The sequence below is a fragment of the Neophocaena asiaeorientalis genome, unplaced genomic scaffold, assembly GCF_003031525.2.
Source record: "Neophocaena asiaeorientalis asiaeorientalis breed wild unplaced genomic scaffold, Neophocaena_asiaeorientalis_V1.1 scaffold320, whole genome shotgun sequence".
NCBI lineage: Eukaryota > Metazoa > Chordata > Mammalia > Artiodactyla > Phocoenidae > Neophocaena > Neophocaena asiaeorientalis.
Genome location: NW_020174826.1, coordinates 801,805 through 815,755, shown reverse-complemented (window position 1 = coordinate 815,755; position 13,951 = coordinate 801,805). Strand labels below are relative to the sequence as shown.

General features: G+C 35.8%; 1 protein-coding gene across 1 annotated transcript in view; it reads left to right on the top strand.

Moving 5' to 3' along the window:
• Positions 1-13,951, top strand: part of SLC26A7 (solute carrier family 26 member 7) — a 181,502-nt gene that overhangs the window by 109,493 nt on the left and 58,058 nt on the right. The window contains exons 5-8 of the mRNA XM_024760415.1: positions 656-808; positions 4,024-4,106; positions 6,699-6,846; positions 8,873-8,986. Coding sequence (XP_024616183.1) covers positions 656-808; positions 4,024-4,106; positions 6,699-6,846; positions 8,873-8,986 — 498 coding nt within the window. The remainder of the gene's footprint in view (positions 1-655; positions 809-4,023; positions 4,107-6,698; positions 6,847-8,872; positions 8,987-13,951) is intronic.

Below are 13,951 nucleotides of genomic sequence, written 5' to 3'. Positions count from 1 at the left end.
TTGAAACTAGACTTAATAAATCAGCTGTGGATGAATAGACATGAGTTTATAAAAATCAGATTTAACATATTTGAAGAAAAGGAGGAGTTGAGACATTTTGAAGGTAAGCATTTAAGGCCTATGTGAAACCTTAAAATTATACAAGTCATACATCTTTGTAAGAGAAAATTTGGAAGATACAGATTAACACAAATATCTCCTTACACAGAGCTATTAGCTTCCAGATATATCCATTGATATTTAAAGTATGTGTGTATTTTGATTCTGAGGTTTGAAGAAGAGTGGTGGGGTTCAAGGGAGCCTATAGTCCCCTCACTTGCTATTAATGATGAATCTGCATGTAGCTAATGAGTTTTAGCATCTCTGCCTATAAGTGTCTGGGGAGGAGCTGGAAGTGTAGTAGAGTCCTTATGTAGGAAGGAACAAACACTGAGTTTGGTGGAAGAATCAAGGGCAAAGTAATTTTCTACATGCAAATGAATTATAGCTTGCTCTATATCAGCACTGACTACCCTTCTATGACCCACCTTTCACCTTTCACCCACCTTCAGCTATTTTTGCAAAACATCACTGAGTTCATTTGGGGGCCAGATTTTAGTTTTGATATATTGTGGGTGATCCTGAATTTTGTTTGTATTGTTCCTCATTACTGTAGATCTATGCATATGTCTTTGAAAACATCAAGTCTGTGCGACTGGAAGCACTGCTTTTATCCTTGCTGAGCATCGTGGTGCTTGTTCTGGTTAAAGAGCTGAATGAACAATTTAAAAGGAAAATTAAAATTGTTCTTCCTATTGACTTAGTCTTGGTAAGTATGAATCAACATTTAGCATTCCGCCCTGCAATGTTTGCAGTTGCTGTGGGTAACCTGCAGAGGCTCACATTATTGTCTAAAGTAAGCCACAGCTAATCCTGTCGTCTCTCATTAAAGCAGGGCTAATTTGAGTGGCTATACATTAATGTAAAGACAGGAAATATGTTGAGTCAATAATTTTAAAAAGGAGGCACACGCGTTTTCAATTTTCACAGATGCTTGTAATTTTTTAGGTAAATAAGAAAACATGTAGCTTAAGATTTTAAATAAGGAGACATTTCTAAGGATGAGACCCAAAATATCTCTGGCATGATTCTCCTAAAGCAACAAGAAGTGATACCACATCCTATTGATATATTATTTGTATGGTATGATGCATAGAAATATTATCAACTGACAAAGGTCCATTAATGATTGATAAATTTATTGACACTGTTTTTATTGACCCAATTTTGCTTTATTAAAGGATACTCATGATTTTCACTAGCCAGGGCTGATTCTCTAAGATGTTTTTGTTGTTGTTGTACTTGGCAAAGCAACAAATCTTACTTTGCTCCTAAGACTTATGGCATTAAAAACTACATTTTGAAATTTTAAGTTCCTCTAATGGGAACTCTTAACTAAACAAAGCATTACATTGAAATGTTAAGCCAACCACAGTCTACTAACTTACTTATTATTAATTGGCTTTAGTTTTTTAATGGTCTTTGAGTTATATACATGTATTTGACAAGTGGTGTCTAAATAATTTCACCTATTGAAATATCCCTTCATACTGTTGAAATGGTATAGTATAAGGCTAGCACATTGGCAACTGTCTCTGAAGGATATGACATTTTTTCTGCATAACTAAGATGGATGGCTTCTCTCCATAATTAGGCCTTGTATAATTTGTAGAGATACATATAACATATGTAATCTATATAATGTGTGTGTGCTTATATATGTGTGTGTATTTCAAATAAGCCAGACAAGTGGAGGGTACTGTGGTTATTAGTAGTTTTCATGGAGACAACTGTGAAACATATTTTATTCCAAAGTCCTATAGGTATTAAGGAATGCTTATTATATCCTGGGAAGCTTGATTATATGTTTCATGAAACCAGAAATTGAAATTAACCTTGGGGAAGAAGACTCTTAACTCTTTTTATTCAATACTGAATAAAACACTGAATAAGACTGTTGTTCATTCAATACAAAAATTGTAAGAATTATCCTTACAAAAAATAAAAGGTACTCCTTATACAGTGTTGCCCCTAATATGTGTTAAGACCTAAGGCAAAAATAATAATGCAGGCCCAAATACTTGAGTTATAGATCAAAATGTTAAATAAAATAGGTTCTATTTTCCTATCTTGACTAAAAAACCTTAGTGATTACCTTGAAAGTCAGGTTAAAATAGAGAATTCTCCTAATCCTTTGGGTTCTGCTAGAATGTGGCAGCAAGGGGAAAGCCAGTCCCTTGGCCTGCCTCTTCTCTTCCTACTTCAGCTCTATCCCATATACAGTGGAATTCATAAGTATAAATGTGGATACCCTTGCACTACAACTGTCCCTTGGCCTTTCCTTGGGCTACACTGGAAGGATAGACCTGGGGAAGGTATTCTGGAAGTAGACTTGGAGCCATGTAGGCAGGAAATTATAGATTCCTGATGATTCAGGGTGTGGTCCAGAAAGAGGAGTCCAGGTTTGAGTTGGGTACCTCCCTTTGCCCCCACAAAACTCCCATTTTATGGGGAGAGCTACAGTAGGAGGATGACCAGATTAGAACCCTCTAAAGCACTGTCTGAAAGACCAAGTTAATGACTTAGATTACTTAATTTCTGTGTATTAAACACCATGTATTCTTCCATTTTCAATAAGGATCCAGCATCTTGTGGCTATGGTGTATTTTCTTTTACAGCTCACAATATTTTCTGACTTGATATAAATATTTCATGAAAATTATTAGCAATTAAAATTTATTAATTGGCTTAGAAATTTTTGAATACATTAATACTTCTGATTCCAACCTAATAGCCTGAACTTTTAACTACTACTATATTCTGTAGAAAATACAATTATAGCACAATATCTATAAAGTTTAAAGTATAACCTGTAGAGTTTTGCTGCCTTTAAAAAATATCCTCAAGGCTCTTTTGCTTTTTAAGTCTATTCGATGTTTTAAAAACTTCTATAAATTCAGTTAAGTATCATCACAGAGAACAGAAATACACAGGAAAAATCCCTACAAAATAATATTATTGGGCATTGTTAGATATTCCTTATTTTGCTAGTGTGATTTTGTTATATCTTTTTTCTGACCATGTATATGGTAAATTTGTACTTTAAATAGGTAATTAGTGTGTCTCTTTTAAACAAAAAAGTGTAGTATATAAATAGTTATACCAAACTGATATGATAACCATGTGAAATTTACAGCACCTATTAAATTATCAGAAGAATGAAAAAAGAATGTGAAAATGGATGGAAAACATTAAGTGTCATGGCTGGTAAAAACAAATGCTGAATAGAATTCTGAATATACATTTTAAAAGTGATCATGGATATTTGCAAACACTTGGTTTCACTTATTATATATCATTATATCATATAACAGAGGGTCAGGCACCTGAGACTACAGGGAGGTAATTTCAAAAGTATCAAGTTCGACACATTATTAACTAGGATATTTTACTTCAAGAAATAGCAAAATTCAAAATTCAAAATTATTCAAGGAGACTGTAAATCATAATTGATTACTAACCTACATTAGGAATATTGATGCAACATCTTAAACTCTTAGGTGGTTGCTGCAATGGAGGGAAAATGTTCTGTGTTATAAAGTATCCCTTCATATTACAAGAGACAAGTATTTAGGTTGGATTGTGGTATCTGTACATACACAAGCATGCACGCATGCACACACACACTCCTATAGTCTGTGTTCTGCTCCCCTTCAGAATCAGACACAATTGGGAAGGATATAAGAAAAGTTGCATTATTATAATGCCATTTAATTTTTGAGACTGCAAATTAAGTGCTATCATATCCCAGAGGGATGTTTTGATTTTTAAAATTCTTCTTAGTGTTTAAAAATCTGTGCCACTGCTATATTACTCGAGAAAATCATGGGGCACATGAACAATGTTTACTTTTAAAAATAGTTTTAAGATGTTTGAGAAGCCAGGAATAATTTTCTTTTTCTTTTTTCAAATGGAACCACACAGATTATTGCTGCATCATTTACTTGTTATTGTACCAATATGGAAAACACATATGGATTAGAAGTAGTTGGTCATATTCCAAAAGGGTAATGTAATCTTTTTTTTTTCTTTCTTTCTTTTCCTTTCTTTCTTTCTTTTCCTTTCTTTCTTTCTTTCCTTCTTTCTTTCTTCTTTTTTTTCTTTCTTTCTTTAATTTGTTTTTGATGGAGGAAGCAACTGGAGGTAGGTGGGTATGAATTTCATTTCTTTCAAAGGCTCTCTATGGGACAAAATTCCAATTAATTTCTATTTTACAATGATAGAAACAAACAGTTCACAATAAAGAAAAAAATAACTTCTTAGACTGCTTATCAATTACTTAGGAAGTTGATAACTATTTTATACAGCATTGCTTCAGGTAAAAGATTTGGAAATTACATGAATATTATTTGAAAAAGAAAGCAAGACATTGAATTTCCAAATTAGAGTCATGCTCTAGGATATAGTCTTCTCTATTCCACTCACATATTCCTATGACTATTTTTATTTCACTTAAAACATAGTAAAAATACACAAGCATCATCTGAAATAGCAAACCTATAGGCGTGAGTGGTGTACAATCGTGAAAGAGAGGGTGGAAGTGGAGACGAGGACATGTTTCCCACCTGTCTTAAAGCCTTCCTCAGGACACTAAGAGGAAGATTAACAAGAAGAAGAAATGTTCACCCTAAAAAGACAAAATGTTGTTCCAAATACAGCCTGAAAGAAAATAAAGTCATCTTAGGGGAGAAAGGGGATGTCTCTTTTAATGGGCTGTACTATACACAAATATTTATAAATTTGGGACAAAGTTAGAGTTGCTGAGTCTTCTATATTTTTATTTTCCAGTCCCAAAGTTTGGCTTCTAACTACATTAAAATGGAGGGACAGTAGAAAAATTCTCAGAGATTAAAAAGATAATTTAAAAAAATCCTGTCTTTAGCCTTTATGCTAAAGATATAGGCTAATAGTGATTATTGGAATCAACTTGTGTTTTCTAAAGGGTTCTCTACTTTTCACCTTCAAATTTAGTTTATTGTTTTTTTCTCTAGCTTAGTTTATCATTACTAATAATTAGGCAAGCTCAATTTTATATGAAACAAAAGTTCTTATAGTTTGAAATGGTAGCACTTTTATGTATCATATATCTTAGGGCTTGTAATGGTACAAATCAATTTGACTTGGGGATAAATTTGAGGGAGTGGGTAAAAAAAATTATGCCTCTCCTCCATCCAGTCTAATTCTTCTTTATTTTGAGTAACCTTTCCAGACCCATCTTAAAGAATCATAGGAAAAACATGGCATTGATAAGAAATGGAGCTGAGGTTAAATTCATTTTGTGATTTAGATACATTTCTCAAAATGTTTTCTCCTCTATACATTGCATTAGTGGTACTTGGTCTGGAGATTGTGGGGAGAATTAAATAAAACTGCTAATATGAAAGTGCTGAGCATTCAATTTACATGCTCAGTATTAAATCAGCATGAATTATTTTACCTTTTTCTTCTACTTTTGCCCCAGAGGGTTTTTTTTAAAGAGGGGAAGTAAGTGTCACAAAGCATCATCAGGGATAAATAAACAATGACACTGGGCTCAAGTGATTTTCCAAAAGACAATGACTGTGTATTACTTGGAAGAAATATTTTAAACAGTTCTTTAAAACTGAGAAACAGCTAACCGTGGTCCTGTATTTTGCAACAGAGTGTAACTGGACACTTTATAGATATTTTTCTTAACATGTGATACATAGAGTCAAAAAACAAAATTCAACTGAGTACATTTAGAGGTCTTATTGACTTTGTTCAACAATTCCTTAATTGAGCAGCAACCCATCTAGCAAATCGAAAGGAGCCCTGAAGAGCTGTACAAAATGAAAGGCTTTTATAGTGAGAAGGGGAAGGGCAGGAAAAGGAAGTTTCTAGCAAAGAGTGGATTCTTTCAGGCAAGGTCACTTTCCTATGTGGGACAGAAGGGCAAATTACCTTGGCAGTGCTGACCAAGTAATTCTAGATTGACTGGCTAAGGTTACATTCCTGGGAAAGGCTGAAACTGCAGTTAAATTAGGTAGTTTGCTTAAATTCTTAGTTTGCTTAAATGGGGCTTAGCACAAGTGACTCCATTGTGGGCCTGTTGTCTCTTTTTTAACAATAGTTAAGTGTACTGTGAAAGAATCATGTTAAAAAACATAATTAAGATTATAAACTCAATGGAAAATTTAAGGATTAGCTCAAGAATCGTAGCTCACAGTAAACTAATGTTTGCATACAGCACTGCAGTATTCAAGGCAGGAAATACAGTTTCTAATGCCAGCCAAATAAAAGTTTAGGAAGATTCAATGAAAGAATGCTCCAGATTTGCTTTTGTTCTGATACAGGAAATTTTTGTTGAGTCAAATTTTCTGTGCTATAACCTGAATTCTCTGGGAGTGAATGCCAGTTAGACGCATGGAGCTGTCCTTGTGGTGTTCTTTGTGATTTTGCTTTTCTGCTAAATAATGTTGAAAACAAAAGGCTTCTAAGGGTAAGATTGCTTGGTTTCCTCAGGGATATTTCATGTATTCTATGTAAACTTCAGAGTCATTGCCATAGTTGAATTCACTGCAAGCTTTACAGAAATAACATGAAAGTTGATGAGTTCAATATGGTCTTTCTTTCAACAGAATTCCTCCACCTAGAGCTCCCCCAATGAACATCCTCTCTGCAGTAATCACTGAAGCTTTTGGAGTGGCACTTGTAGGCTATGTGGCCTCACTGGCTCTTGCTCAAGGATCTGCCAAAAAATTCAAATATTCAGTTGATGACAACCAGGTGGAGTACGCACCAACCCCTCTCCACACCTCTCCATAGCTATTGTATCACTGTACGGTGTACTCCCAGATCCTGAAAATGTTGAACTTATGAAAAATACAACTTTCCTAAGTGTATAACACAAATGGGTAGAAGAAAACAAAAGAAAATATCTAAGTCATTCATAGAAAGGTGAAAATCTGACTTTCGTGGATTGGTTATGGTACACTCTGTTTTTGAGAGGGGCATCTTGATGATTTGGTTTTAGGAGAGAATCTAAATATATTTACCATTTCATGCTGACTTAAAAATTTTGGATTTCAAAATACAAAGAACACTAATATTACTCTTCTTAGTAAAAAACTAAAGGTTGCAAGGGTCTATTCTTAGAATACCAAAGGATGAAGATTTTATTGAGCATGTTTTTGAATCTACTTCTGCTAGTGTCTTGTCTCAAGCCCTGTGGCCCTACATTTCTGCACAGGCCTGCAGAGATAGCTATGGAATAGTGGTTAGAATGCCAAAGTACCTATATCTAAATCTCACTCTGAAATTGTTTCTGTGCCCCAGTTTTGTCATCTGTAAAAAAAGCAGATTTATTCATTCAACAGATGTGTATTGAACCCTACTATTTACCAGGTACTGGCCTAGGAACAAGGGATACAATGGTACATAATGCAAACATTGTCTTTCCTCATCTCAAAACCTCCCAGTGACTTCCCATAGTACTCAGATTAAAAGCCTATTACCAAGGCTTACAAGGCCATACCTGACCTTGCCACCATCACTTTTCCTCTATGATCTCATATTTCTTTTATAGTTCTAGCCACACTTACTGCCTTGTTTTTCCTTGAGTTCACTAGTCATGTTTCTAGCTCAGGACATTTGTACTTGCTGTCCCCGTTTCCAGGAATTTTGTACCCTCAGGTAGCTGCATGCCTCCTTTATTCAAATGTTCCCTTCTCAGGGAGTCCTTCCTTGGTAAGCTAAAATCCTAAATTCCAAAAATTTCCACTCCCTTCTCTGCTTTACTTTCCATATTCATCTTGTTTATTGTCAGCATTCCCTCACTAGAACTCCAGTCTGTGAGGGCAGGGATTTTTGTCTGTATTATTTACTGGCAACAGCAGAAGCAGAAAAACATTAGGAGGCTTTTGCAATAATCCAAATGACACTTGATGACTTGGACCAGGATGTAGCAGTGAAGGAGATGAGAAAGGGACAAATTCTTCATTGGATGTGGACACTATCTGGGAAAAGGGGTAGTCAAGACTATCTCTAAAGCTTTTGGCCCAAGCAACTGGAGCTTGAGACAGGGAAGGATGTGGGAGAACCAGGGTGGGAATCTATAGAGCATAGCCTGATTAGGTAAGTTTGAGATACCTGTTAACCATCCAAATGAAAATGCTGAGTGGCAGGTTGGCTATGTCAGTCTGAAATTCAGAAGAGTGGTCTAGGCTGGAGATATAAATTTGGGGGCTGTCAACGTGTATTTGGGTAGCTAAGATTAGAGAGGGAAGTGGTCCAATATCTGTGATTGGTTAGATGAGAAGGAACCACAAAGGAGACTGAGAAGTGATGGCCAGGGAGGTAGGAGAAAACCAGGAGGGTGAGAGGTCCTAGAAGGAGCCTTTAAGGAGGAGGAAGTGAGTGACTGTGTCAAATGCTAATTTTAGGTCAGGTAGGATAGGAATTAACCATTGGATTTAGCACTGTGGAGGTCATTGGTGAAGTGGTGGGAACAAAACCTTGATTCTAATGACCTGAAAGAGGAGAAATTGGCAACCGATACAATAAATACCTTGTACTTCCCTATAAGGTTGTTATTGTTATAAGGATGAAACAATGAAGTGCTTAGAAGTTTCTGGCTCATTGTAAGCACTCAATAAATGTTAGCTATTCTTAAAATAATGGTTAAATTACGACCAGTGGAGAGAACATAAATAGAATACAGAATAAGTCTCATTCCATGACAAGTTTTACCTGTGGTCTCTAAAAGTTGATTGTGATTAGGAAATGATATATTCTCCTATTATCATTCCTGTAGGAACTTTTGGCCCATGGCCTCAGCAATGTGATTCCTTCATTTTTCTTCTGCATACCAAGTGCTGCTGCAATGGGAAGGACCGCTGTCCTATATAGCACGGGAGCAAAGACACAGGTAACTTTATTTTCAGCAGGGACAAAAGAAATGATGGGCCTTTACTCTCCTTGGAGAGTGGGAAGAATGAGCTTCTCTCTAAAATCCTGAGAATATTTTTACGTCTTCAATTTCTTAAAACTAGTATCAAGGAATTCTATCTCTTCTCTTTCTTAGGAAAGATCCTTGAGAAACTGAATGATTCAACAAGCAGACAAAAAAATCCTGTATTAATGGCAGCTTTATTGTTGTCAATCTTTGAACAAATGCTCCCTCTAGTGGTGTCTCTGATTGTACTTTTTGCTAATCTAACCAGTCAATTTGAAATTTTAAAATTTTGTTCACTTCCTTTAAATAAAATGAAAACAACTGTATGAAAAATCAGTCCTTGACAATGACATTCCTGTCTATAGAGATGTACATGTATGTAAATGAATAATACGATGTCTGTGCACATTTCGGTTTAAAGAAACAATTATGTATTTTTAGGAACTCAAATCAATTTGACATTTGAGAACCTTTTATATACTAGTTATTATGCTTGGTACTGATAAGATGTCGATGGTAGTAATAAAGATGTTTCTGTGATGATGATGATGATGGTGGTGTTGGTGGAAGCATATATCAAGTTATATGCATGTCATACATTTTATATAAATGAACTCATTTAATCTCTTAGGTACCTCTATGAAGGAGATGCAATTATTATGCTAGGATTCCACATGAGAAAGTTGAGGAAAAGAGGGTTAAACTAACTTATCCAAGTCACAGAGCTTGTAAGTGGCAGAGCTGGGATTTGAACCCAGATAGATCTACTCCAAATCTTGCATTCTTAAATACTGTTCTATACAAGAAAATTCATGTATATGTTAATTTAATAAATTAACATTAACAGCTAACCATTATAAAACAATTCACACTTATTTTAAATTGGAGTTGAATGAGAATTTATAAAACATTTTATGTGATAATTTAAACATTTATTAGGAGTATACCTTATATTAAGTCCTTTTCAGGGGTTGTAGAAGAGTAAATTTGAAAAGGATATGGTTCTTGACATTGGGGGCAAGTGGCCAGAGAAAGATGGGTAAATGAACGTTAAAATATTGCGTAAAATTAACGAATAAAATTTGATGAACGTACCATGGAGCAGAGGGGAAGCAGCAACAAATTCTGAATCTATAATAATTTGACATATTACCACAACTCATCATCAAAGATGTGTAATTCTCATTCAACATTGTTTTACATGACAATTTGATTTTTACACAGTTTATGATTTAAAGCATAAGTTTATCATGTGTATTGGCATAAACATTTTTGCAAACTCTCACATACTTGTAACCTAAATTTGAATGTTTAATACATAGTGTACTCAAGTATCATTCCTTACTCTGGAGACTCTTCTATCTATAAAATTCTAGGATTCTATAGTGGTTTCCACCTAGTTTCTTACAAGGATGAGTGTGTTAGATTTCCTCTCATCATTTCTGCATGGTATTCTATTCATCAGACTTCAGAAGAAACAAAAGGTACCTAACAAAACACTAGTTCAGGGAAACAAAGCTTAGCAGCACAGTATTTTCATGCTGATCTGCTTGTTGAGATTGTCGCTAATCTGCTCAACAATTCCCATTAAATTGCACAGAGAAGGAATCTGATTTACTGTGCATACCCAAATCGAGGATGCTTTCCCATGGTAGTCACTTTGGCATTACAACTATTAAGTTTACATGGAGATAACCGACATGATTTGAAGAAGGCCCTGAGTAAGCCAAGTCTTAAAAGTTTTGTTCTAAATAGGCTGTGAAACCAGTTTTCTATGTGACAATACTTCACAATGTAATCCCTTAAATAGCTCTGTCTCTCCTAGGTACTAGACTTATACCCAGTAAGTTAATCTAGAAGAATTAAAACCCTTCCACTTTTAGACTAATAATAGCCAATCAAAGTTGCAGTGGGAACCACCTTGCATTTGCCAATTATTTCACCAACTGACTCTTTCTTGTTCAGAAACACTATTAGTATTTCTGTAGAAGGATATCTTTTAAAATACAAATATGATCTTGTTACTTCCTCCTAGAGCCCATGAAAGGTTTTACATAGGTCTGAGAATTCAGACCTTTATGTTACCAAAACTGAGTGCTTCCCCCTACAGCCTCATCTTGGACTCTTCTCCACCTCAGTCTCAGCTCACCAGTCACAGCTCCTCCTTCCTCGTGGGCTCCAGTGTCTGTTCCTTTTGTCTCTGTGGCTGCCTCCTCTAAGTTAACTCCTCCCATCCTTCAGATCTCACTGACACTTTTGGGTCAACTGTGTTCTTTTCTTCAGAGACTTTAGCTCTGTTGAACATTAAGTGTTCATCAGTGTGATTATATGATTGATGTCTGCCTTCTGCTCTTGACTTCAGCTCCTAGACAGCCCATGTCTGCTTTGGTTCACCATATCCTCAGTGTCCAGCCCAAGACTTAACACATAGTAGGTGTTCAATAACTATGTGTGGAAAGAATTAATGAAAAATGATGGGGCTTCCCTGGTGGCGCAGTTGTTGAGAGTCCACCTGCCGATGCAGGGGACACGGGTTCGTGACCCGGTCTGGGAAGATCCCACATGCCGCGGAGCGGCTGGGCCCGTGAGCCATGGCCGCTGAGCCTGCACGTCCGGAGCCTATGTTCCACAACTGGAGAGGCCACAGCAGTGAGAGGCCCGCGTACCACACACACACAAAAAAAAGAATTAATGAAAAATGAAAGTATCTGATAATTATAAAACTAGTCAATTTTGCTGATATTTTTACCAAGTCCAAGCTTGCTCTGCTCACCGGACGACAGGCCAATAAATTGGGAGAGGAGGTGTTGAGGCAAGGAATAGCGACTTTATTCAGAAAGATTGGCATCTGAGAAGATGGCAGACTAATGGAAATATTCAATTTCTCAGATCTTCCTCTTGGTCTGGAATTTGACCAGTATTTGGGAGACATTTCATGACCAAATTTTGTCCCACAGCACTGGGAGGCTCATCCCAGATCAGGTAAAAATTCTTGTTGATATGCCACTCCAGGGGCTAATTTCTGGATTAGGCCCTGTTGATAATTAAAGATTCTCTGAATCCTCTGTCTTTCTAGTCTATTGTGATCCAAGAAATGTTTTCCTTTATTGCTTCTTCCCATACTTAGAATCATACTATTACAATTATTCTATAAGAGTCATAAATGTGATCTATTTCCTCAGGATGTTTAGCCATCATCAATTTTGTTGGAGGCCTGATTACACACTGTAAGAGACAGCAATCTTATAAAATAGACAGGATATAAGTAATGCAGGTAGTAACATTGACAAAGTCATAGTGCAGCAGGAAGACACAAAGCATAAACAATTTGGAAACAAAGAATAAGCAAAAACAGTGCTTAGTATAACTGGTTGTAATCCAGTTACAATAAACCATCAAGACCACAGGAGAGCCAGCTGGAGAAGCCAAATTCAGGCAGGATCAGGTAGAGAGAAAAGATAAATGTTTCATCTTTGTTTACAAGGGTATACTTCACCAACTTGTTGTAGGTCATAATATAAGAGAAAAGGTTTTTCTGGAAACAAAGGTTAAGGCTAGTATATTTCCCAAAGTCATATAGTTATAAATCATATTCATCAGTTCATTCAGTCCCATGTAATTAATTCCTGTTGACCTGGATGAAGTAATCAGTTCATCCAGATTTGTCATTTGTTACTCAGTCTAGTGGTATTATCTAAAGGCTATCAGAAACATATTTGTTAAAAAAATGTTCCTTTTTATGAGCCTTCTTGAAGATGTAGCAGTTTTGCAAATCATCACCTAAGCTGCCTATGAATGACAAAAGTCTTAAAATGGCAAGGATAAAGATGTGATCAGAATTCTTCTTGGTAAAGAAGCTTATCCAAGTTGTTGTGACATACAGCATTTTAAGATAACAACTAAAAGTATAGTATTATACCAGAACATATGCAAATTTCAGAAACTTTGTATAATTTTTAGAAAATCTATTTTAATAACATTTATTCATACCATATAATCTGAGGAGGCTTATTGCTCATTTGACAATGCTTTCCATGTAATTTAGCATACCAACCACTTCTAGTCAGTTTAATATATATATATATATATATATAATATTTATTTTCCTCTGAGGTGCCTTAGGGTCACAGTTCCCTAGACCCCCAAAAAGGAAGAAAATCCCAATGAACGCTTCGCTGCAGGCAAAACCAATGCAGTAGGGAAGTATACCCTGGTGCTGTCACACACGAGTCCTGTTATCAAATCAGTCTCTCGGGGTCACAGTTCCTCAGCCACAAAAAAGGAAGATTCCGAACCAATACCCCATCAGTCCAAAAGGGAAGAAACCCAACCAATGCCCCATCGAAGAAAAAGCTGAATGAATGACCAAGGCTAGTTCAAAAGGGAAAATCCCAATCAACGCTCCACCACAGGTGAAGCCTATGCAATAAGGAAGGCTCTCTGGGGCCCTCTGAAGCATCCCAAAGCTAGCTGAAGTCAAAAGAACTTTAATTAAAATTTGATAGGAAATTCATCCAAAATACCAAAAAGCTTTTTCTTAAAAAGCATTTGGTCAGATAGAATATTTAAGAACAAATACAGCTCAATTAAGGGCAAGATAGTTCGCACAATACGTTATCAAAAGCAGGATTCTAAGTAAACTTGTTCTCTTAGCAGAGAGGTATAGAGTTGCTTGTAGTAATCTCTCATGATCCTTTTATTTCTGTGGTGTCAGTTTTAACCTCTCCTTTTTCATTTCTAATTCTATTGATTTGAGTCTTCTCCCTTTTTTTCTTGATGAGTCTGGCTAGTGGTTTATCTATTTTGTTTATCTTCTCAAAGAACCAGCTTTTAGTTTTATTGACCTTTGTTATTGTTTCCGCCATTTCTTTTTCATTTATTTCTGATCTGATTTTTATGACTTCTTTCCTTCTGCTAGCTTTGGGTTTTTTTTTTTTT